This window comes from Vulpes lagopus, chromosome 2 (genome assembly GCF_018345385.1).
Source record: "Vulpes lagopus strain Blue_001 chromosome 2, ASM1834538v1, whole genome shotgun sequence".
Classification (NCBI taxonomy): domain Eukaryota; kingdom Metazoa; phylum Chordata; class Mammalia; order Carnivora; family Canidae; genus Vulpes; species Vulpes lagopus.
In genome coordinates, this window is record NC_054825.1 from 156,232,254 (window position 1) to 156,255,698 (window position 23,445).

Here is a 23,445-nt window from a genome sequence, read left to right on the forward strand (position 1 = left end):
ATGCTGCAGTAAACATAGGGGTACATGTATCTTTCTGAATTAGTGTTTTTGTTTTCTTTGGGTAAATACTCAGTGGGTGACTGGATTATATGGTATTCCTGTTTTTATTGTTTTGAGGAACCTCCATACTGTTTTCTTTTTCTTTTCTTTAAAGATTCTGTTTGTTTATTCATGAGAGGCACAGAGAGATAGAGAGGCAGAGACACAGGCAGAGGGAGAAGCAGGCTCCATGCAGGGAGCCCGACGTGGGACTTGATCCTGGGTCTCCAGGATCATGCCCTGGGCTGAGGGGAGTGCTAAACCCCCGAGCCACCTGGGCTGCCCCCATACTGTTTCCTGGAGTGGCTCCATCAGTTTGCATTCTCAGCAACAGTGCACATCCTCATCAACACTTGTTATTTCTTCTTTTTGATACTAGCCATTCTGACAGGTATGAGATGATAAATCATTATAGTTTTGGTTTTTATTTCCCTGATGATTAGTTATGTTGACCTTTTTTTTTTTTGTGCTGTTGACTATGTATATCTTTTTTGGAAAAATGTCTATTCCGGTCCTCTATTTTTTTTTTTTATTTTTTTTTATTTATCTATGATAATCACAGAGAGAGAGAGAGAGAGGCAGAGACACAGGCAGAGGGAGAAGCAGGCTCCATGCACCGGGAGCCCGATGTGGGATTCGATCCCAGGTCTCCAGGATCGCGCCCTGGGCCAAAGGCAGGCGCCAAACCGCTGTGCCACCCAGGGATCCCCGGTCCTCTATTTTTAATCATTATTTGGGTTTTTTTGGTGTTGAGTTGTCTAAGTTCTTTATATATTTTGGATATTAACCCTTATTGGATATACCGTTTGCAAATATCTTCTCTCATTCACTGGGTTACCTTTTCATTTTGTTGATCTTTCCTTCCCTGTGTAGAACTTTTTTATTTTGTCGTAGTCCTAATAGTTTATTTTTGCTTTTGTTTCCTTTGCCTAAGGAGACATATCTAAAGTGTTGGTAAAGCCATTGTCTAAAAGATTATTGCCTATGTTCTGTTCTAGGAGTTTTATGGTTTAAGGTCTCACATTCAGGTCTTTAATACATTTTGAATTTGTTTTTGTGTATGGTGTAAGAGTATGGTCCAGTTTCCTTCTTTTGCATGTAGCTGTCCTGTTTTTCCAACACTGTTTATTGAAGAGACTGGCTTTTCCCTTTTGTATATTCTTGTCCCTTTTGTTATAGATTAATTAACCATATAATCATGGGTTTATTTCTGGGTTCTCTTTCTGTTTCATTGACCTATGTGCCTATTTTTGTGCTACTATTAAACTGTTTTGATTACTACAGATTTGTAGTATCTCTTAAAATATTGGATTGTAATACCTCCCACCTTTGTTCTTTGATTGCTTTTACTATTCAGGATATTTTGTGGTTCCATAAAAATTTTGGTCTTATTGTAGATCTGTGAAAAATACTTTTGACATTTTAATAGAAATTACATTGAATCTACTGATTGCGGGATCCCTGGGTGGCGCAGTGGTTTGGTGCCTGCCTTTGGCCCAGGGCGCGATCCTGGAGACCCGGGATCAAATCCCACGTCGGGTTCCCGGTGCATGGAGCCTGCTTCTCTCTCTGCCTGTGTCTCTGCCTTGTCTCTGCCTCTCTATCTCTCTCTCTGTATGACTATCATAAATAAGTAATAAAAAAAATTTAAAAAGTATTTAAAAAAAAAAAGAATCTACTGATTGCTTTGGGTAATATGGAATTTGAACAATATTCTTCCAATCCATGAGCGTGGTATGTTTTTCTATTTGTTTGTGTTGTCTTCAGTTTCTTTCTTTCATCAACGTTCTATAGTTTTCAGGGTACAGGTCTTTCACTTCTTCTGTTAAGTTTATTCCTATTCCTAGACATTTTATTCATTTTTTTTAGACATTTTATTCTTTTTGATGCAATTGTAAGTAAGTAATTTCTTAATCTGTCTTTCTTTTTTTTTTTTTTTAAAGATTTTATTTATTCATGAGAGACACGGAGAGAGAGAGAGGCAGAGACACAGGCAGAGGGAGAAGCAGGCTCCATGTAGGGAGCTCGACGCAGGTTTCGAACCCGGGTCTCCAGGATCAGGCCCTGGGCTGAAAGTGGCACTAAACCGCTGAGCCACCGGGGCTGCCCATTAATTTTTCTTTCTGATAGTTGTTAGTATATAGAAACATAACCAATATCTGTACTTTTTGCATATTAATTTTGTATCTGCTTTACTGAATTTATTTCTAATATTTTTTTTTTTTGGTGGAGTCTTTAGGGTTTTCTATGTATAGTACCATGTCATCTGCAAATAGTGACAGTTTTATTTCTTCCTTATCGTTTGGATGCCTTTTCTTTTTTCTTTCTAATTGCTATGTCCTGGACTTCCAGTACTATGTTGAATAGAAGTGGTGAAAGTGAATAGCCTTGTCTTGCCCCTGAAATCTAAAACAGTAAAATTTCAATTACTAGTAATGAAATTGAACTGATAATGAAAAAACTCCCAAGAGACAAAAATCTGGGACCAGATGGCTTTACATGTGAATTCTAGCAAACATTTAAAAGAGTTAATACCTACTCTTCTCCAACTATACCAAAAAACAGAAGAGGAAGGAAAGCTTCCAAACACATCCTAAAAGGACAGCATTACCTTGCTACTAAAACCAAAGACACTACAAAAAGGAAAACTTTAGGCCAATAACTTTGATGAACATAGATGCAGAAATCCTCAGCAAAATATTACCAAACTGCATTCAACAATACACTCAAGGGCTCATTCACCATGATTAAGTGGGATTTATTCAGTCTTTGCTTTACCTTGAATGTTTAGTCCATTTATGTTTAATGTAATGGCTGATTTACTTGCATTTATATATACTTATTATTAGTTTTGCATTTGAACCATTAATTTAATATTATTTCCCCATTCCTTTCTTGATCTTCTTTTAATTTATTCAAAATTCTACTTTTTCCTTAGTTAACTTGCTCATTATATACTTTCTTTTATTTGTTAGCATAGATATAATATTCATCTTTAAATCATTATTTTTTTAAGATGTATTTATTCATGAAAGACACAGAAAGAGAGGCAGAGACATAGGCAGAGGGAGAGGCAGACTCGCTGCCCAATATGGGACTCGATCTCTGTGTGTCAGGATCACAACCTGAGCCAAAGGCAGAGATGCTCAACCATTGAGCCACCCAGGCATCCCTCTTTAACACATTATTATTTCTACTCCTTTCTCAATAATTCTAGGATTCTAAATCACCTTAATTTCATTTACTGTCTCACTTTTGCATTAGTATTTTCATGCATTTAAATTCTACTATGTTTTAAAAATTGCTAGATATTACTGTTACTGTTTTTTGCAGTTTTATAAAGTTGGATTTGAGGAGCTTCTTGAATCTTTGGGTTGATGTTGTTCACTGATACTCTCAAATACTGCTTTTGCCTCACACTCTCCCCCCTAGTCTTTTCCGACTACAATATATTATTCCTTTTCACTGTGTCATATATGTGACACATGTCACATGATTTTGTGTTTATTTTCATTAAAAAAAAAATCTCTGTGATTCAGTTTGGATATCTTCCATTTTCTTGTCTTCTATTTTATTAATTCTGTATTCTTTTTTTTTTTTTTTTTTAAATCTTTTTTTTTTTTTTTTTTTTTTTAATTTTCTTATTTATTTATGATAGTCACAGAGAGAGAGAGAGGCAGAGACACAGGCAGAGGGAGAAGCAGGCTCCATGCACCGGGAGCCCGATGTGGGACTCGATCCCGGGTCTCCAGGATCGCGCCCTGGGCCAAAGGCAGGCGCCAAACCGCTGCGCCACCCAGGGATCCCCTAATTCTGTATTCTGCTGTTATACCTATCTCAGTTCTTGATTTAATGTATTAAATGTTTTAACTTGAATTTTCATTTGATTCTGTTTTTTTTTTTTTTTAAGATTTTATTTATTCATGAGAGAGAGAGAGAGATGGGGGTGGGCAGATACATAGGCAGAGGGAGAAGCAGGCTTCATGCAGGGAGCCTAATGTGGGACTTGATCCTGGGACCCTGGGATCACGCTCCGAGCTGAAAACAATATGCTCAACTGCTAAGCCACCCAGGCGTCCCTTGATTCTATATTATAAATCCTAATTCTGGGCAGCCCAGGTGGCTCAGGGGGTGGTGCCTGCCTTCGTCCCAGGGTGTGATCCTGGAAACCCAGGATCGAGTCCCACATTGGGCTCCCTGCGTGGAGCCTGCTTCTCCCTCTGCCTGTGTCTGTGCCTCTCTCTCTCTCTCTCTGTGTCTCTCTCATGAATAAATAAAGAAAATCTTTAAAAAAAAAAAATCCTAATTCTCTGATGAAATTCTCCATCTTTTTATCTATCTCCAGTTGCCTGTTGGACCATTTTTATTGAATATTTTTTTACCTGATTTTGGGCATTTGAACCTATCTTTGGTATGCCTAGGAGAGAGAGAGAGAGAGAGAGTGTGTGTGTGTGTGAGAGAGAGAGAGAGAAACAGTGTATGAAGCATTGTAAAGGATCTGGATGATGGTAATTTTTCTCAACAGAGGATTCATCTTTTTCTTGGCACCTTTATCCAGTCAGGCACAGTGTTGGATCAAGGCTGAGTTGAAGCCTTAACCTCTGGTTCATCTTGACCATCCAGGATTTTCTGCTGAGAGCCCAGTTTGTCCTTTGTGCACCCTCCTGGCAGATGCCCAACTGTGTTTTCTTTCCAGACTACTGAAATTTTGCTTTGCTTTTTCAGACGCTATCTGGTTTTTAGTCTTTTGCCCATGTAGCCCTAGAATTTGGCAGATGTCTCAAGGGGAAAACTGGTGTTTGTTTGAGTCCTGTTTTCTCTATCATCCAGCTACAGCCTTCTACTGGTTCAAAGGTGGATTCTTATCTTTGCTAACACCTAGAATTGATAAATACTTCCAGTATAAAAGTGGCTACATACATCAGCTTAAATTTTCAATGTTCTCTCCAGAGTCTTAGCTCCTAATAGCTTTCTTGTACTTTAAAACAGATGATTTCAGTATTTCATCTGGCATTTATAGTTATGCTTGGAAGAAACACCGGACTCCCAAAAGCTCTTGTGTCCCATCTGGAGATGGCAGTGCCTCAAAGAGCCCTTTTTATATACCATACAGTTCGTCCATTTAAAGTATATGTTCATTGGTTTTTAGTATATTCACAGAGTTGTGTAACCAACATCAGTTTTAGAATATTTCCGCTAACCTCCCCTTCCTCCTATCCCTAGACAGTTACTAATATTTCTATAATAATAAGTACTCCTGTTCTAAACATTTTATATTAATGGAATCATAGAATATCTGGCTTTTTGTGACTTTTACTTCAAGATTCGTCCACATTATAGCATATATCAGTACTTCATTCCTTTTTATGGCTGAATGACATTCTGTTGTATGGATATAGCACATTTCTTTTTAGCCATAATTAGTTCACAGACATTGGGTTGTTCTATTTTTGAATATTATGGATAATGCTATTATGAACATTCATGTGCAAGCTTTATGTGGACAAATGTTTTCATTTCTATAGGGTATATGCCTAGAAGTGGATCTCTTGGGTCATATTATAACTCTATGTTTAACTTTTTGAGGAATTGCCACTGTTGTGCAAAGTGGCGTTCCATTTTACATTTTTACCATCGCCACATGAAGATTCCAGTTTTTCTACTTCCTCGCTGATGTTTATTATTATGTATTTTTTATTGAAGCCATCCTAGGGGGTATTTTTCCCTGATGATAAACAATATTGAGCATCTTTTTTATTATAGTCACCTCAGTGAATTTGAGCATCTTTTTTATTATAGTCACTTCAATGAATTTGGATTTCTGTATCCCTTATGACTAAAGATATTGAGGATATTTCCATGTGCATTTTGGCCATTTGCATATCTTTGAAGAAATATATATTCAGATCCTTTACCCATTTTAATTGGATTATTTATTTTTTATTGAGTTATAAGAGTTCTTTATGTTCTTTATATAGTCTAGATACAAAGTCCCTTTTTGGACATATAATTTATAAAATTCATATCCCAGTTTTTGGGTTGTCCTTTCACTCTTTTCATGATAGTCTTTTTAAGCACAAAGGTTTTAGTTTTAATTTTTTAAAGGTTTTAATTTTAATGAAGTCCAGTTTATTTATTTATTTTTTTCTTTGCTTGTGCTTTTGATTTTTATGTCTAAGGAGTTATTGTCAAATCCAGTGTCAAAAAGATTTACTCTTTTATTTAATTGTAAATTTGGCTAAAGATAAGAACATTTAGGCCTTTGGTCCACTTTGAGCTAGTTTTTTTTTTTAAGATTTTACTTATTTATATGAGAGCCAAAGTCAAAAATAGTGACAGAGCACAAGCCGGGAGGAGAGGGAGCAACAGGTTCCCCACTGAGCAGAAAGCAAGACATGACCTGAGCCGAAGGCAGATACTTAACTGACTGAGCCACCCAGATGGCTGAGCCCTGAGCTAATTTTTTTATGATATGAAGTAGTGGTCCAACTTCATCCTTTTACCTGTGGATATCCACTTGTCCCAGCACTATTTGTTTAAAAACTTTTTTTTTTAATTTTAAATTGTTCTGACACCCTTGTTGAACATCAGTTGACTATGAATATGAGGGTTTACATGTGGATTCTCAGTTACATTCCATTGACGTATATGTTTCTCTTTATGCTAGTACCACACTGTTTTGGGGGAAAAAAAACCTTTTTTAAAATCTTTTTTATTTTATTTTATTTATTTATTTTTTAAAAGATTTTTTATTTATTTATTCGTAGAGACAGACAGAGAGAGAGAGAGAGAGAGAGAGGCAGAGACACAGGCAGAGGGAGAAGCAGGCACCATACAGAGAGCCTGACGTGGGACTCGATCCCGGGTCTCCAGGATCACGCCCTGGGCTGCAGGCGGCGCTAAACCGCTGCGCCACCAGGGCTGCCCTAAAATCTTTTTTATTTTTTTATTTTTATTTTTTTAATTTTTTTAATTTTTATTTATTTATGATAGAGAGAGAGAGAGAGAGAGAGAGGCAGAGACATAGGCAGAGGGAGAAGCAGGCTCCATGCACCGGGAGCCCGATGTGGGATTCGATCCCGGTTCTCCAGGATCGCGCCCTGGGCCAAAGGCAGGCACCAAACCGCTGTGCCACCCAGGGATCCCCTAAAATCTTTTTTAAAGAAAGAATGGACTTACTCAAAATTGAATGGCAGAATATATTTTATTGTTCACACAAAGTGTTAATGACATGGCCTAGAAAATGCACAAATCATAGATTTACATATGAATTTTCACAGCTTATTTCTTTGAAACCAGCACACCAATGAAAACAAGACCAAAACTACCCAGAATATCATCAGTACCACAGAAAGAATGGCATATTTTTAATGTTTTATTTTTTCCTTCAAAATAATAATATGTGTTTTAGTGAGGACCTTATTTGTTGTAATATGTTAAAAATCATTAAAAGTAAGTTCCTAAATATCTTATTTCCATTCTTCAATCCTCATCCTTCACATTGAATAGGAATGTGTTTTTCAGGGATCAGTGTCATTCAAGGATGTAACAGTAGACTTCAGCAGGGAGGAATGGCAACAATTGGACCTTGCTCAGAAAAGCCTATACAGGGATGTAATGCTGGAAAACTATTTCAACTTGATCTCAGTGGGTAAGCACAACTCCACTATATAAGGAATAAGGCTGGGCTGTTTGAGTATATTTTCATTCTCAGTGGAATTTTTTAATTCTTTGGGATTTCTGAGGTATGTGGGAGTTCTAAAGACTGCAGGATATGTGAAATGTGTAATAGTTTTGTCATTTTGTCCTATGTTATTAATTATCCCTTTGGGGTATTATGAAATATACCTTTGTTCTGCATGAACTTTTCTGAAAAGTAAATGAATGTCTCACTGAATGGCCTCTGAAACCAAGTCTTCTACCATTTCCTGTTAATAGGGTGTCAAGTTCCCAAACCAGAAGTCATTTTCAACTTGGAGCAAGAGGTGCTACGTATGCTGGCTGGTGACATCTGCAGTCACAGTCATCATGGTGAGTAGGAAAAAACCAGGAGCGGGGGAAGCAGTGTGAGTGAACCTCCCCTGGAATGGCAGAGGCTGTCAGCTGTGAAGCACTGTTGATGTGCTGCTTTGGTAACTAGTTGGTCTACTCCCCTGGACATCTGAAGGCCCTCCCCACACAAGGCCTCTTCCTGGATTAGTGTCTTTATCTTTGTAGGAGGGAATGTGCTATAATTACTGGTACTTTGGATCTAGGATCCTGCTTTATGCTTTTTCTCCCTTTCTCTAGCATTTTTATTCTTTTTACTTTCATCACATCAAGGTCTTCAATCCTTTTCTTACACATTCAGAAACTCATTGTTTCACCATTTTAAAAAATTACTGTGGGACATATTCTTGTAAGTTGTTTTTCATTTTCACTCTTTCCCTGAGTGTTTCAGAATTGCCATTTAGAGATAGCCTTCCTTTATTATCTCCTGTGCCTCTCCTCTGTCAACTTTGAGGGTACCATTAGTACATGTAGGGGGCAGCTTTTTGCTAAATAGGACACTAGTAGTTATGTGTTCTGACATTTTCTTTTTATTTGGCTAGTGTAATACAATACTGAGTTGATCTTTCTAACTGATTTACTTTGACATTTTACAAAAAGTTGTACTTTGTTAACAGGAAATTGATTGTATTCCTTAGTTTTTATTTAATTTTATCATAATGTATTTACCCCCCATTTTGTTTTTTTGTTTTTCCCTTTTAATTCTCACTCCTCATGTTTGTTGTTATCCTTAGAGGTAACTGCTCTCATGTAGTTGATATGCTTGCTATTTATCCTTGAATTTGTAGGGTATTTGTAAAATTTAAATTGTTGATACTTTTTAATTTGTAGAAATGGTACTATGCTGTATGTCCTACTCAGTTTATTTTTTTCCTCTTAGCACCAAATTGATTCATGTTGCAAAGTGTTTTTTAGAAAAATTCATTGCTCCTAACTGATGCATATCCTTCCATACTTTGGATATATATCACATTTTACTTGCCCAGCTTCCCACTATTACAATTAGTATTGTAATAAATTTCTTCATGAACTATTCTTTGGGGATGAGAATTTCTTTGGAAAGAGTAATAGGATTGCCTATAATTGGGTTATAATATTTTATTTGATGGAGTATGACCACATTATTTTCTAGATTAGATATGTCCTTCTACAATACAATACAAGAATATCAGTTTTTCTGTATCCCTGCCTCTATTTCTAATAATTTCTAATAATTTGGCCAATCCAATGGATTATAATTTCTAAATTACTACTTTGTGTTTCTCTAGTAAAATATTTTGAAAATCTCATCATGTATCTAGTAATAGATTCTGACTTCATTACTCTTTCCAGTTTTATTGAGAAATAACTGATAAATATCACTGTATAAATTTAAGGCATACTACAGGATTTGATTTGCATATATTATGAAATGATTACCACCATAGCCTCAGATAAATCCATCTTCTCATACAGATACGATTAAAAAAAAGAAAAAAGGGGGAAATTGTTTTTTCTTTTGATGAGAATTAAGGATCTACTCTTAACAGCTTTTCTGTATGCTGTACAGCAGTGTTAGCTCTAGTCACTGTGCTGTGCATCATATCCCTAGCACTAATAGCTGGGGGCTTGTACCTTTGACCACCTCCCTCCACTTTCTCTCCGAGGCCCTCTGCCTCTGGTAACCACAAGTCTGATCTCCTTTTTTATGAATTTGAGTTTTTTTTATTATTATTTATTTTTATTTATTTATTTTTTTAAGGTTTTACTTATTTATTCATGAGAGACACAGAAAGAGGCAGAGACACAGGGAGAGGGAGAAGCAGGCTCCACGCAGGGAGCCTGATATGGGACTTAATCCCAGGTCTCCAGGATTATGCCCTGGGCCAAAGGTGGTGCCAAACCGCTGAGCCACCGGGGCTGCCCAATTTGTTTTTTTTTTTTTTAGATTACAAATGTAAGTGAGACCATGTAGTATTTATCTTTTGCTGACTTAATCTCACTTAGCATAATGTTTTCAGGATCCATCCACGTTGTTGCAAATGGTAGGATTTCCTTATTTTTTTATGGCTGAATAATATTCCATTGTATATATACATTACAACTTTATCTATTCATTTGTTCATTGATGGACACTTAAGTTGTTTCCATGTCTTGACTATTACAAATATATCTACAGTGGATGTGGGGTTGCAAATATCTTTTCAAATTAGCATTTTTTTTTCCTTTGGATATATTCCCAGAAGTGGAATTGCTAGATCATATAGTAGTTCTATTTTTAATTATTGATGATCCTCTATACGTAGTGGCTACTCCAGTTTATAATCCCACCAATGGTACATAAGGATTCCCTTTTCTACATATCCATGCCAGCATTTGTTATCTTTTGTCTTTTTTTTTAAATTTATTTATCTTTTGTCTTTTTGAAGATGGAAATTTCTAACAGGCATGAGGTGGTATCTCATTGTAGTTTTTTTTTTTTTAAGATTTTATTTATTCATGAGAGACACAGAGAGGCAGAGACACAGGCAGAGGTAGAAGCAGGCTCTGTGCAGGGAGCCTAACGTGGGACTTGATCCTGGGAGTCTGGGATCACGCCCTGAGCCAAAGGCAGACCCTCAACCACTAAGCCACCTAGGCGCCCCTCTCATTTTTTTTTTTTTTAGATTTTTAAAATTTATTTATTCATGAGAGACACAGAAAGAGGCAGAGACATAGGCAGAGGGAGAAGCAGGGTTCCTGCAAGGAGCCTGGTGTGGGACTCCATCCCAGATCCCTGGATCACACTCTGAGCCCAAGGCAGACGCTCAACCACTGAGCCACTCAGGCACCCCACCTTTCATAGTAGTTTGTTTGTTTGTTTGTTTGTTTATTTATTTATTTATTTATACAGAGAGAGAGGCAGAGACACAGGCAGAGGGGGAAGCAGGCATCACACAGAGAGCCTGATGTGGGATTCGATCCAGGGTTTCCAGTATCATGCCCTGGGCTGCAGGCGGCGCTAAACCGTTGCACCACCAGAGCTGCCCTCTCATAGTAGTATTTTTTTAAAATATTTATTTTTTATGATAGAGAGAGAGAGAGAGAGAGAGGCAGAGACACAGGAGGAGGGAGAAGCAGGCTCTATGCTGGGAGCCCAACGTGGGACTCGATCCCGGGACTCCAGGATCGCACCCTGGGCCAAAGGCAGGCGCCAAACCGCTGAGCCACCGAGGGATCCCCTCTTGTAGTTTTAATTCACATTCCCCTAATGGTGATTGAGCATCTTTTCATGTACCAGTCAGCCTTTTTACACATCTTCTTTGGAGAAATATCCACTCAGGTCTTTCACCCATTTATTTTCTGATTTAGATGATATTTATTTATATTTTTTCAGTTTTTATTTAAATTCCAGTAGTTAACCTACAGTGTCATATTACTTTCAGGCGTACAATATATTCAACATTTATTTAGCACCCAGTGCTCACCACAAGAGCACTCCTTAATCCCCATCACCTATTTCTTCTTTTCTTTTCTTTTCTTTTCTTTTCCTTTCTTTTCTTTTCTTTTCTTTTCTTTTCTTTCTTCTTTCTTTCTTTTCTTTCTTTCTTTCTCTCTTTCTCTCTTTTCTCTTTTCTTTTCTTTTCTTCTCTTTCTTTCTTTCTAGATTTTATTTTTTTCTTTATTTGAGAGAGAGAGAGAGAGTGCAAGAAAGAGTGAGCACTAGTGGAGGGAAGTGAAAGGGCAGAGGGAGAGGGAGAAGCAGGCTCCCTGCTGAGCAGAGAGCCCAACTCAGGGCTTGATCCCAGGACTCCCATATCATAACTCGAGCCAAAAGCAGATGGCTAAACAATTGAGCCACCTAGGTGCCTCCCCTATTCTGTATTTCTCCATCCCCTCACCTATTTCCCCCCTTGTAACTGTCACTGTGTTCTCTCTCTCTATTTTTTTCTTTTTAAGATTTTATTTATTTAAGAGAGAGTCTGCATGAGAGTGCATGAGCAGTGGAGTTGGCGGGGGCGGGGCAGGGGGCGGATGGCAGAGAGAGATAGAGAAGCAGACTCCCTGCTGAACAGGGAGCCTGATGTGGGACTCCATCCCAGGACCCTGAGATCACTACCCGAGCCCAAGGCAGATGCTTAACTGACTGGTGCCAAGGGTATTCTCCCAGGTTGGGGGCATAAGTATTACATGATCTTGTGATGGATAGACCCCTTAATTATGATATGGTATTCTTCTTTTTCATCTCTTGTTATTGTCTTTGCTTTGTATTTTATTTTACGTTTTTAGTGGGCAGAAGGTGAGAGGAATCCCAAGCAGGCTCCATGCCCAGCACATGAGCCAAATGAAGGGCTCAGTCTTACAACCCTGAGATCATGACTTGAGCTGAAATCAGGAGTTGGACACTTAACTGATTGAGCCACCTGGGTGCCCCTAGTCTTTGGTTTAAAATCTAGTTTGTCTGCTTTAAGTACTGCTACTCTGGCTTTCTTTGGACATCTATTCACATGGTAAATGGTTCTCCATCCCCTCACTCTCAATCTGCAGGTGTCTTTAGGTCTAAAATGAGTCTCTCATAGGCAACATATAGATGGGTCTTGTTTTTTATCCATAGGACACCCTGTATCTTTTGATTGGAGAGTTTAGTCCATTTACATTCAGAGTGATTATTGATAGATATGTATTTAGTGGCATTTTATTATTTGTTTTGTTGTTATTTCTGGAGATTTTCTATGTTCCTTCCTAGTCTTTGTCACTTTTGGTCTCTTCTTTCCACTGAGAGTCTTTTTTTTTTTTTTTTTTTAAGATTTTATCTATTCATGAGAGATGCAGAGGCAGAGACAGAGGCAGAGGGAGAAGTCAGGCTCCATTCAGGGAGCCCAATGCGGGACTCAATCCCAGGACTCCAGGATTACACCCTGAGCTGAAGGCAGACGCTTAATGAGCCACCCAGGCGTCCTGAGAGTCTCTTTTAATATTTCTTGCACGACTAGTTTAGTGGTTATGAACTCCTTCAGTTTTTGTCTAGGAACCTCTTTATTCCTCTTTCTATTTTCAACAGTAGCCTTGCTGGATAGAGAATTCTTGTCCTTTGCCCATATTTTAATTGGGTTATTTGATTTTTTGCTCTTGAGGTGAGTTTTTAAGATATATTTTGGATATTAACCTCTTATCAGGTATATGGTTTGTAAATATCTTCTCCCATTTCATGTATTTTCATTTTGTTGTCTATTTCTTTTACTGTTGCAGAAGCTTTTTAGCTTTAGTTCTACTTGTTGATTTTTTTTTTAAGATTTTATTTATTTATTATTAGAGAGAAAGAGAGAGAAAGAGAGGCAAAGGGAGAAGCAGGCTTCATGCAGGGAGCCTGACATGGGACTTGATCCTGGGTCTCCAGGATCACGCCCTGGGTTGAAGGTGGTGCTAAACCGCTGAGACACCTGGGATGCCCCAATTTGGGTTTTGTAGCTTTGCTTTAGGTGTCACATCTGAGTTCATTTTCCATGTTTGACTGCTGACATCCTCTAAGTCTCATCCTTCAGTCTCACATCTAGGCAAACCAATAAGAAAGCCCAAGTGCTCCCTCCCTTGGTGCTGATGGGAAGCTGCATAGGAGTAGTCAGCCTGGCCCCACTCTGCAAACACCATTAAAAAAACCAGTCCTTTTCCTCTCTCTCAATCTACTTTGAGCCTGCTTGGGAGCTCTCCCTTGAAAGTTTCATTACCAAAAAAAAAAAAAAAAAAAAAAGAAAGAAAGAAAGTTTCATTACTAAGTAACAAATGGTTTCATACCTTATTGGTGTGTGTGTTGCATAATCACTCTTGACATCTGAACCAAATTGGAGTGGGGTTCCGTTCTTCCTCTACAGATGACTTAACAGATGGTTCAGTGAGTAGGATGTCTAGACGGTCCCTACCACCACAGGAGTCTTTTTCTTCTCTTAATATCAGGCTTCCCTGCCTGCTGATGACTACATACTTTGAGCTGAACTGCTTTATGCTGCATTTCATGAGTCTTATAAGCCTCTATCATATATATAACCATCCCACTTGAAGTTATTAGCATTTAGGGACAGATGTGTGTCTCGGATTGAATTAAGTGTCTCAATTCCTGCATAGGTTGTGACCAGCATTAGGCTTGGCTCAGGGAAACAAATACGGTGTCACCATTGGTATGTGTCTCAAGCAGCCATTGGCCCTTGTATAGAATACTCAGGGTAATGAGTGATAGCTTTTGCATATAAGGGCCCATCAGGTGGCCAGTTATGTGAAGGAAGAGCAGGTATAGTACAGCATGCTAAAAGCAGAGCACTCTCTTTTCAAAATTTTGTCAGGTTCTCTTGGCAGTTTTTGATTTTCCCTATGGCTCATCTTCTCAAATAATTCTTTCTGCCCTTTATAGTAACGTTTGTCTTCTAAAAAATATAATTTGGATGCCCTCTTCCTCTTACTTTCCAGTGATATTACTCAAAACCATGTCTATTTTGTCTCATGCTTTTAGGTTATTCTAACCCTATTTGGATGGGCTAATCCTCCCCACCCTGCTTTTTTCACTAGTTTATCTTAGGTGCTACTAATAGATTTCACTGCTTAAGACACCATGTTTGGAGTGCCTGGGTGGCTCAGTTGGCTGAGCTTCTGACTATTGATTTTGGCACAGGTCATGATTGAGCCCCACATCAGTCTCCATGCTCAGCACCAAGTCTCCTCGTACCTGTCCCTTCCCCTCTGCCCCTCTCCCTGCTTGTAGTCACGCTTTCTCTCTAAATAAATAAATAAATAAATAAATAAATAAATAAATAAATAAATATTAAAAACAAAAACACCGTGTTTATCCTGTCATAGCTATATGGAGCCACACTAAATGTACTGCCTATTATATAACACCTGACAAATTCTTCTCTCAGTGGGTTTGTAAACTAAAGAAAGTAGTTTGCAATTCATATTGCCTCATATTTGCAATTCATGTTGTCTGTGTTTAGTGCCCATGATTATGTTTACTTTGTTCTAATGTTTTTGTTTTTTTTTTTAAGATTTTATTTATTCGTAAGAGAGAGGGAAAGAGATTGGGAGGCAGAGACACAGGCAGAGGGAGAAGCAGGCTCCATACAGGGAGCCTGACCTGGGACTCTACCCGGGGTCTCCACGATCATGCCCTGGGCTGAAGACAGCGCTAAACCACTGAGCCATCCAGGCTGCCCTGTTCTAATGTTTTTTAATGATCCCCCTGCATCTATTTGTTTTGCAATATGTCTGCCTAGTCAGATATTTATTCTTTTGCTTAGTCTTCACTTTCCCTTGAGTGTACATGACCAGTACAGCATACATGGCTTTTTCTTTTTCTAATTCAGCAGTCCACAGAAACAGACAAAACTACATTAAATTATGTGATAACTGAATTTTCTCCCCGTTTTTCATTTAAATGTTTCTGTAGAGAATTATTTAGCAAAATTAAATTCTTGAATTTATGTGATGAGCAGAGGAGGTTATTTTTCTCTTTGTGAGCAATGTAAAAAATTTTTCTGCTAGGAACAATTCTAAGGGCCAATAATTATATTAGGAAAGGAAAAAGAACTGCATGAAATGTTTAAAATGTCAGCCATTGTGCATTAGGCATTGGTTACAGTGCACATATGTGCCAATTAAGTATGAATATGAGTGGCTCAGAATATCTGGTCTTTGTTTTTATTTTAAGTTAAAGAAAAGAAGGACCCCAGATGATCTGTGAAAGAACAATGAATTTTAAATAGGAACAGAGGATCAGAAAAAATAGCTGAATGGGGAAAAAATATAGTTGATCCATGGACAGCGTGAGGGTATATGACCCTTCATACAGTTATGAATCCACATGTAACTTTGCCCCAAAACCTAGCTACTAATAGTCTCCTGTTAACCAGAAGCCTTATTCGTAACATAAACAGTCATTTAACACATATTTTGCATGTTAGATGTATTACATGCAATATTCTTACAACAAATTAAGCTAGAGAAAAGAAAATGTAATTAGAAAATCATAAGGAAAGTAAATTTACAGTACTTTACTGTGTTTTTTGAAAAAAATCCATGCATAAGTGGACCCATGCAGTACAAACCTGTGTTGTTTAAGGGTCAACTGTATATGTTTAGATTTAGCAATAAAAGAGACTTTAGTGACAAGTGGGAAGATAGTTTGCATATGCACATTTTATTGACCTGAAATTATGATGCTTTATTTTACTGAAATAGCAGTTGAATCAGTGGTAACAAGAATAATTAAACTTTTTAGTACATAAATAAATTTTTACACTAACATTGTTGATAGTAATGTAAATGTGTCAGATGTAATAATAGGTTTGTAAGCTAAAGAATATGAAAGATTGCCAAAGATCAAAACCCATGTTCAGGATTCCATTATTAGATGTTCTTAGGATTAATAAAAGCCATTAATGTGTGTGAGTAAAAATGTAAAATAGCATCTAAAGAATATGTCCTGGGACATGACAGGGCCCTGGAGGCAGAATAAAATGCATATGAGGTTAGACTGTGTCTATATTCAAGAACTCTAGTAGAATAAGATAATAGTATCTATTTTTTATATAAATATTTACTGAGAAGTTACTATGTCTTATATGCTCTTCCAGAATTTGGAATATTAATGATCTTATTCTGGGCAAGAATAGTGTATTGGAGAAAGCCAAGCTCCTATCACCAAGAGACCCCAAGAAATAGTGAACATAAACATAGTGAACATAAACATTGGCCCAGCATCACATGACAGCTTCCAAGTCATTACACGGCCATCCCCTAGAGCAGAGGTTGGCAAACATTTTCTGTAAAGGCTCGGACGTCATTATTTCAGGCTTTGTGAGCCATATGATTGCTGTCATTACTACTTGGTTTTGCTGTTGTTGCCCCAAAACAGCTATAGGCACTACATCAATGAATGAGTAATAAAATAAAATAACAAAAAAACTTTATTATATATTTATTAAATATATGAAATTTGGATTTCATGTATTTTTCATGTGTCATGTAATTCTTTTATTATTTTTTTTACCATTCAAAAATGTAAAATCCATTTATAGCTTTTGGGTGGAGGCCTGGATTTAGTCTGGGGGCCATAGATTTCTAAACTGTGCTTACGACATTACCAGCCACAGAGCTGGGTGCCACAGTCTGGAATACAGTCAGCAGGAAGAGAAGAGGGTTGTGGACACATGCCTATATCCTTAAGACATGGGCTTTGTCACAACAAACATAATTTTTACTCCCATTTGACTGGTAAGAACTGAATTACTTGGCTTCACCTCACCATAAGTGAGGCTGTTGTTCAGGGGCAGCCATGAATTTGGTTACAAACTTCATACTGCTGAAGAGAGAGGACAGGTTCTGATGGAAGACTTTCAGGCCCTGAATCAGGCAGCTATTCCTTTCTCTTGTTACATGCCTCCTGTTGAGTGCATATATCTCTGCACCCCAAACTAGAACAAAGGATTGAATCATGGACATTTTTTGTCAGTTGGCTGTCAGAATGAATGAAGCTATAATAGTTTTACTCTAGGGGTGCTCGGTGGCTCAGTTGGTTCAGCACTGACTCTTGATTTCAGCTGAAGACATGATCTGAGGTCATTAGATTGAGCCCTGCTTCAGGCTCTGCACTTGGTGTGGAGTTAGCTTGTCCCTCTCCCTCCACCTTTGTTACTTCCCCCATCGCCACTCACGGATGTTTGCTCTTTCTCAAATATATTTTTATTTATTATTTTTTTAAAGACTTTATTTATTTATTCATGATAGAAGCAGAGACACAGGCAGAGGGAGAAGCAGGCTCCACGCCGGGAGCCCGACGTGGGACTCGATCCCGAGCCTCCAGGATCACACCCTGGGCCAAAGGCAGGCACTGAACCACTGAGCCACCCAGGGATCCCCTCAAATAAATACATCTTTAAAAAAATAGCTTTACTCTACATGAATCAATTGGTATTTAGGACACAGTGATTGATGCAGAAAGCGAAAATAGATAAATTAGTGGTTGAAGGATTAAGAATAATAAGGATAACAAGAATATAGACTCACATACTTTTTTTTTTTTTTTTTTTTTTTTAATTCATGAAAGAGAGAGGCAGAGACAGAGGCAGAGAGAGAAGCAGGCTCCATGAAGGGAGCCCCATGAGGAACTCGATCCGGGGACCTGACTCTTCTGTGGCTTAGTTTCCTCATCTGTAAAATACAGACAGTACTGATATCAAGAGCAGGGGTTGTGATGATTAAATGAATTAGTTATAGAACTTAGAACAATGCCTGGCATATCTAAATGCTACTGCTTCTTATTTAGTAAGCATGAGATAAGTATTCATTTTATTGCTATATTTTAAATATAAATTTATTACTACTCATACATGTTTTTACATATATTTGTTATATAAAGTCTCTTACAGTTCTCTCTATTCCTGAATTAACTTTATGTATTCTCCCTTTTGTGTTCTCTTAACTGTTCGTTGTACATTTTATTTTTTCCTTCTTTCTTAGATGGGGATATTGGTTTTGAAACTTCACAGCATGGAATGTCTGAAGAAGTTTCCATCCAGTTTGAGAGAATTAATCTTTTCACAAGCAGTGACCCATATTCCATTTTAGAAGAATTGTGGCAAGATGATAAACAGACAAGGAGATGTGAAGGAAACCAGAACACAAGTGCAGATCATGTCGTGTTTATCAACAAGGGAACACTATTTAATGAGGGAGACTGTGAATATAAAGGCACTCAGAAAATTGATCATGTAAACACATACCTTGTTCCTGCGAGAAAAAGACTCCAGAACTATGACTCATTTGGAAGGAGTTTGAAGCCTATTGTAAGCTTATGTGATTATAGAAACAATGCAGCAGAAAATCTTGATAAGATTATTGGATGTGGTAATATTTTCACTCATATGGATTCTCATACAGAAACACATGCTTGTGAATATAACCAGTGTAAGAAACTTCTGAGTCATGAGCAAGCTCTCATTCAACATCAAAAAATTCGTACTGGGGAGAATCTCAGTTTATTTTCTGATTATGTAAAAATTTTCACCAGAAAGTCACACCTCTTTGCACACCAGAGTATTTATACTGAAGAGAAACAGCATCAATGCAGCAAATGTGAGACAGTCTTCAGTCAGAAGCTCCAACTTGCTGTTGCTCAAAAGGCTTCTGTAGGAGGGAAACCCTGCACATGCGCTGAATATGAAAAGGACTTTTCCCTCAAGTCAAATCCTGAGAAAACTCACACTGAGGAGAATCACTGTAAATGCAGTGAATATGGAAAAGCCTTTATCCAGAAGTCAGATCTGTTCAGATGCCAGGGAATTCATATTGGAGAAAAACCCTATGAATACAGTGAATGTGGGGAAAATGTCTCTCAGAATTCAAATCTCAATGTACATAAAAAAATCCATACTGGAGAGAAACACTTTGAATGTACTGAATGTGGAAAAGCCTTCACAAGGAAATCAACTCTGAGTATGCATCAGAAAATTCACACAGGAGAAAAACCGTATGTATGTTCTGAATGTGGGAAAGCCTTTATCCGGAAGTCACATTTTATTACACATGAGAGAATTCATACTGGAGAGAAACCTTACAAGTGCAGTGACTGTGGAAAATCCTTTATAAAGAAGTCACAACTCCATGTGCATCAGCGAATTCACACAGGAGAGAATCCCTTTATATGTACAGAATGTGGGAAGGTCTTCACTCACAAGACAAATCTCATTATACACCAGAAAATTCATACTGGAGAGAGACCTTATATATGTACTGAATGTGCAAAGGCCTTTACTGACAGGTCAAATCTAATTAAACACCAAAAAATTCATACTGGAGAGAAACCCTATAAATGCAGTGATTGCGGAAAATCATTCACCTGGAAGTCACGGCTCAGGATACATCAGAAATGCCACACTGGAGAGAGACATTATGAATGCAGTGAATGTGGGAAAGCCTTCATCCAGAAGTCAACACTAAGTATGCATCAGAGAATTCACAGAGGAGAAAAGCCCTATGTATGTACTGAGTGTGGGAAAGCCTTCTTCCACAAGTCACACTTTATTACCCATGAGAGAATTCATACTGGAGAAAAACCCTATGAGTGCAGTGACTGTGGGAAATCCTTCACAAAGAAGTCACAACTCCATGTGCATCAGCAAATTCACACAGGAGAGAAACCCTACAGATGTGCAGAGTGTGGAAAGGCCTTCACTGACAGATCGAATCTCTTTACACACCAGAAAATCCATACTGGGGAGAAACCCTATAAATGTAGTGACTGTGGAAAAGCCTTCACTCGGAAGTCAGGTCTCCATATACATCAGCAGTCTCATACCGGAGAGAGACACTATGAGTGCAGCGAATGTGGGAAAGCCTTTGCAAGAAAATCGACGCTAATTATGCATCAGAGAATTCATACAGGAGAGAAGCCCTATATTTGTACAGAATGTGGTAAGTCCTTTATCCAGAAATCACACTTAAATAGGCATCGAAGAATTCATACTGGAGAGAAACCCTATGAATGCAGTGACTGTGGGAAGGCCTTCATTAAGAAGTCACAACTTCATGAACATCATCGAATTCACACTGGAGAGAAACCATTTATATGTGCTGAGTGTGGAAAAGCTTTCACCATCAGATCAAATCTTATTAAACACCAGAAAATTCATGCCAAACAGAAACCCTATAAAGGCAATGACTTTAGGAAAACCTTACACTGGAGGCCACAGCTCAGTGTATGTCAGAAATCTGATTCTGGGGAAGTAGAGTGCTCGGTGCCGCAGTCATGGTGTGGGGATACAAAGTAGTGAGAGGCTACTGCTTCACTATGAAGCAGGAGGTGACCAAGCCACCATATCTCTGGTCAGAAGCGTGAATGTCTGGATCACAGAACTGGTGTCCAGTTACATGTATGGGGGAGACACTGAAGAAAGTGCTTAAACAATGTGTTTGGGCCAAGGTTAATTACTGGACTCCTGCAAATAATAGTAAATATGCCAGCAGAGGACTTGGTAGACTTTGTTTCATGTTATGGATAAAAGGCTTTATAAATTCAGGGCTGTATTCACTATTGACCAAAGCAATTTCTTAATGAGTAGAGTGCTAAGAAAATTTTTCATTGTCTAAGGATGCTGAAATGAGGGCAAAAGTATAGACAATTCAAGCCTGTAACTAAGAGAAGTCAGAAGTTTTTGTGAAAATTGACATAAAAGACACAAAGGAAGGACCTCCTTTTTTCCTTCAGGAAGTCACTATTATTTATTTTTTACAGTATCAGTGTGTAGAAATTCGGATAAACATTTTTTTTATTTGACTTTGAGATTGGCAAATTAGAACCACAGTTTTTTTTTTTTTTTTTAAGATTTATTTATTTATTTATTCAGAGAGAGCGAAGAGAGAGGCAGAGACACAGGCAGAGGGAGAAGCAGACTCCATGCAGGAAGCCCGATGTGGGACTCGATCCTGGGTCTCCAGGATCACACCCCGGGCTGCAGGCGGTGCTAAACCGCTGCGCCGCCAGGGCTGCCCAGAACCACAGACTTACTTGAACATTAACAGGCCTCTAGTTATCCAGTATGTTTCCTTACTTAATAATTCCCTGCCATGGCACAGGTAACTCACACCTAAGAGGCATAAAGTTCTGCCAGCTTATATCCATCCCCAAAGTGACCAATGAGATAAGCAGCAGCTCTACAGACTATTTATTTGTTACCTTAGAACTGGCCCTGAGACCACGGGACTAAGCCTTGGGTCACAGATATAAAAGTCTTAGCCTCATCCACAGAAATCTGTAATTTTTACTGATTTCTGTTTGGAAAAGAGACAAATTAAGAAAATGGGTTTCAAAACCTAGAATTCTTTCCTTCTAATTTTGTTAATACATTCTCTACATAGTCATCACATGCTACATCATCTTTGGACACTACTGTTTGCCTTTGAGTTTGTCTTCTTAGAAGACAGAATTGCACATTTGGAAGAGTACTCTTCCTGTCCCCTCTCAGTCTCTACAAATTAATCTTACTGTGTTTTGAACCCTCTTTCTATTCTTAGAGATTTATTCCATCAGATTCTAAAAGAAGTGTTTTATCTTCCAGAATATTCGTGAAATTGTCTCTCCTTTTTAGTTTTCTATATTTTGAGTCTTTGTTTTTATATACATTCAAATTTAGAACTCTTCCTGGTTACTTGAACCCTAATCATCATGAAATGTCCATTTTTATTGATACTGATAATTTTTTTGCCTTAAGATTTACTACACCAGAAGTTAATACCGTACATATACTTCACTTATTGAAGGCTGATATAAATTAGTACCCATATCACTCTCTGGACGAGGTGAGCAGCTACAAAAGTAGCTCCTTTATTTCCCTCTTGAGTTACATGGTATTAATGTTATGCATTTGGATTTTTATGTAGTTGATGTCGTGGTTATTGTCTCAGAGTAGATATTCATCTAGATTAATCCTCATACTTACCCTTTTTATTACTTTTTTATTCCTTCTTTTCCTTCAAGTTTCATTCTAGAATAATTTTTTTTTTCTACTGACTGAAGAAGACCCGTTAGCAATTTTTTTTTAGTGTGTGCTTCCTAGTGACAAATTTTGTTCTTTGGAAGATGTATTTATTTTGCTTTCATTTTTGAAAGATATTTTTACTCAATATAAGATCCTAAGCAGACAGTTCTTTTCTGTTAGTATCTTGAATATATTTTGTTAAAGTCTGTGTTTCACTGTTTTGTTGGAAAATAAGCTTTCAATGTAATTACCTTTGAAGGTAATGTGCTTTTACCCCCTTTTCTCTAGCTCCTTCAAAATTTATGTCTTATCAGGCACCTGGATGGCTCAGTGGTTGAGCATCTGCTTTTGGCTCAGGTCATGATCCTGGGGCCCTGCAGGCAGCCTGCTTCTCCCTCTGCCTTCGTCTCTGCCTCTCTCTGTGTCTCTCATGAATAAACAAAATCTTTTTAAAAAATTCATGTCTTAGGCTGCCAAAAATCACACATTGAAATGCCTAGGTATGATTTTCTATGTATTTGTTTGGGGTTTGGAGTGTTTTTTAAATCCTTAGCTTAGTTTTTTTTTTTTTTTCCTTCACATTTTTGGAAATTTCTTGATATTACCTATGTATTCTTCAGCTTCATTACCTTGCTCTGCTTGTCTAGAAATAACCCCATTATTTACATCCCCATTAACTTTTCTCCATTAGTTATTTCAGATTTAGTGATGCTTATCTTCTCTTATACCTGATGATTTTAAATCAACGACCAGATACTATAAACTAACAATTGTAGAGATACTGAGATGGTCTGGTTGATATCTTCTTCCAGAGATTTGCTTTTCACTCTAACAGGTAGCTAGGTGAGAGCATGAGCACCCCTGCTTGTTTTTCTCC

General features: G+C 37.8%; 1 protein-coding gene across 6 annotated transcripts in view; it reads left to right on the top strand.

The window, feature by feature from the left end:
• The window catches only part of ZNF484 (zinc finger protein 484), a 45,865-nt gene that overhangs the window by 15,303 nt on the left and 7,117 nt on the right, over positions 1 to 23,445 (top strand). For 3 of the 6 annotated variants that reach the window (XM_041736761.1, XM_041736742.1, XM_041736752.1), the window contains 3 exons: positions 7,564 to 7,690; positions 7,978 to 8,070; positions 18,553 to 21,401. In XM_041736761.1, the coding sequence (XP_041592695.1) occupies positions 7,564 to 7,690; positions 7,978 to 8,070; positions 18,553 to 20,861 (2,529 nt within the window). In that variant the 3' untranslated portion in view covers positions 20,862 to 21,401. Of the gene's footprint in view, positions 1 to 7,548; positions 7,691 to 7,977; positions 8,071 to 18,552; positions 21,402 to 23,445 lie in introns of those variants that run through there. The other 3 variants (XM_041736725.1, XM_041736734.1, XM_041736766.1) reach the window with 2 other exon arrangements.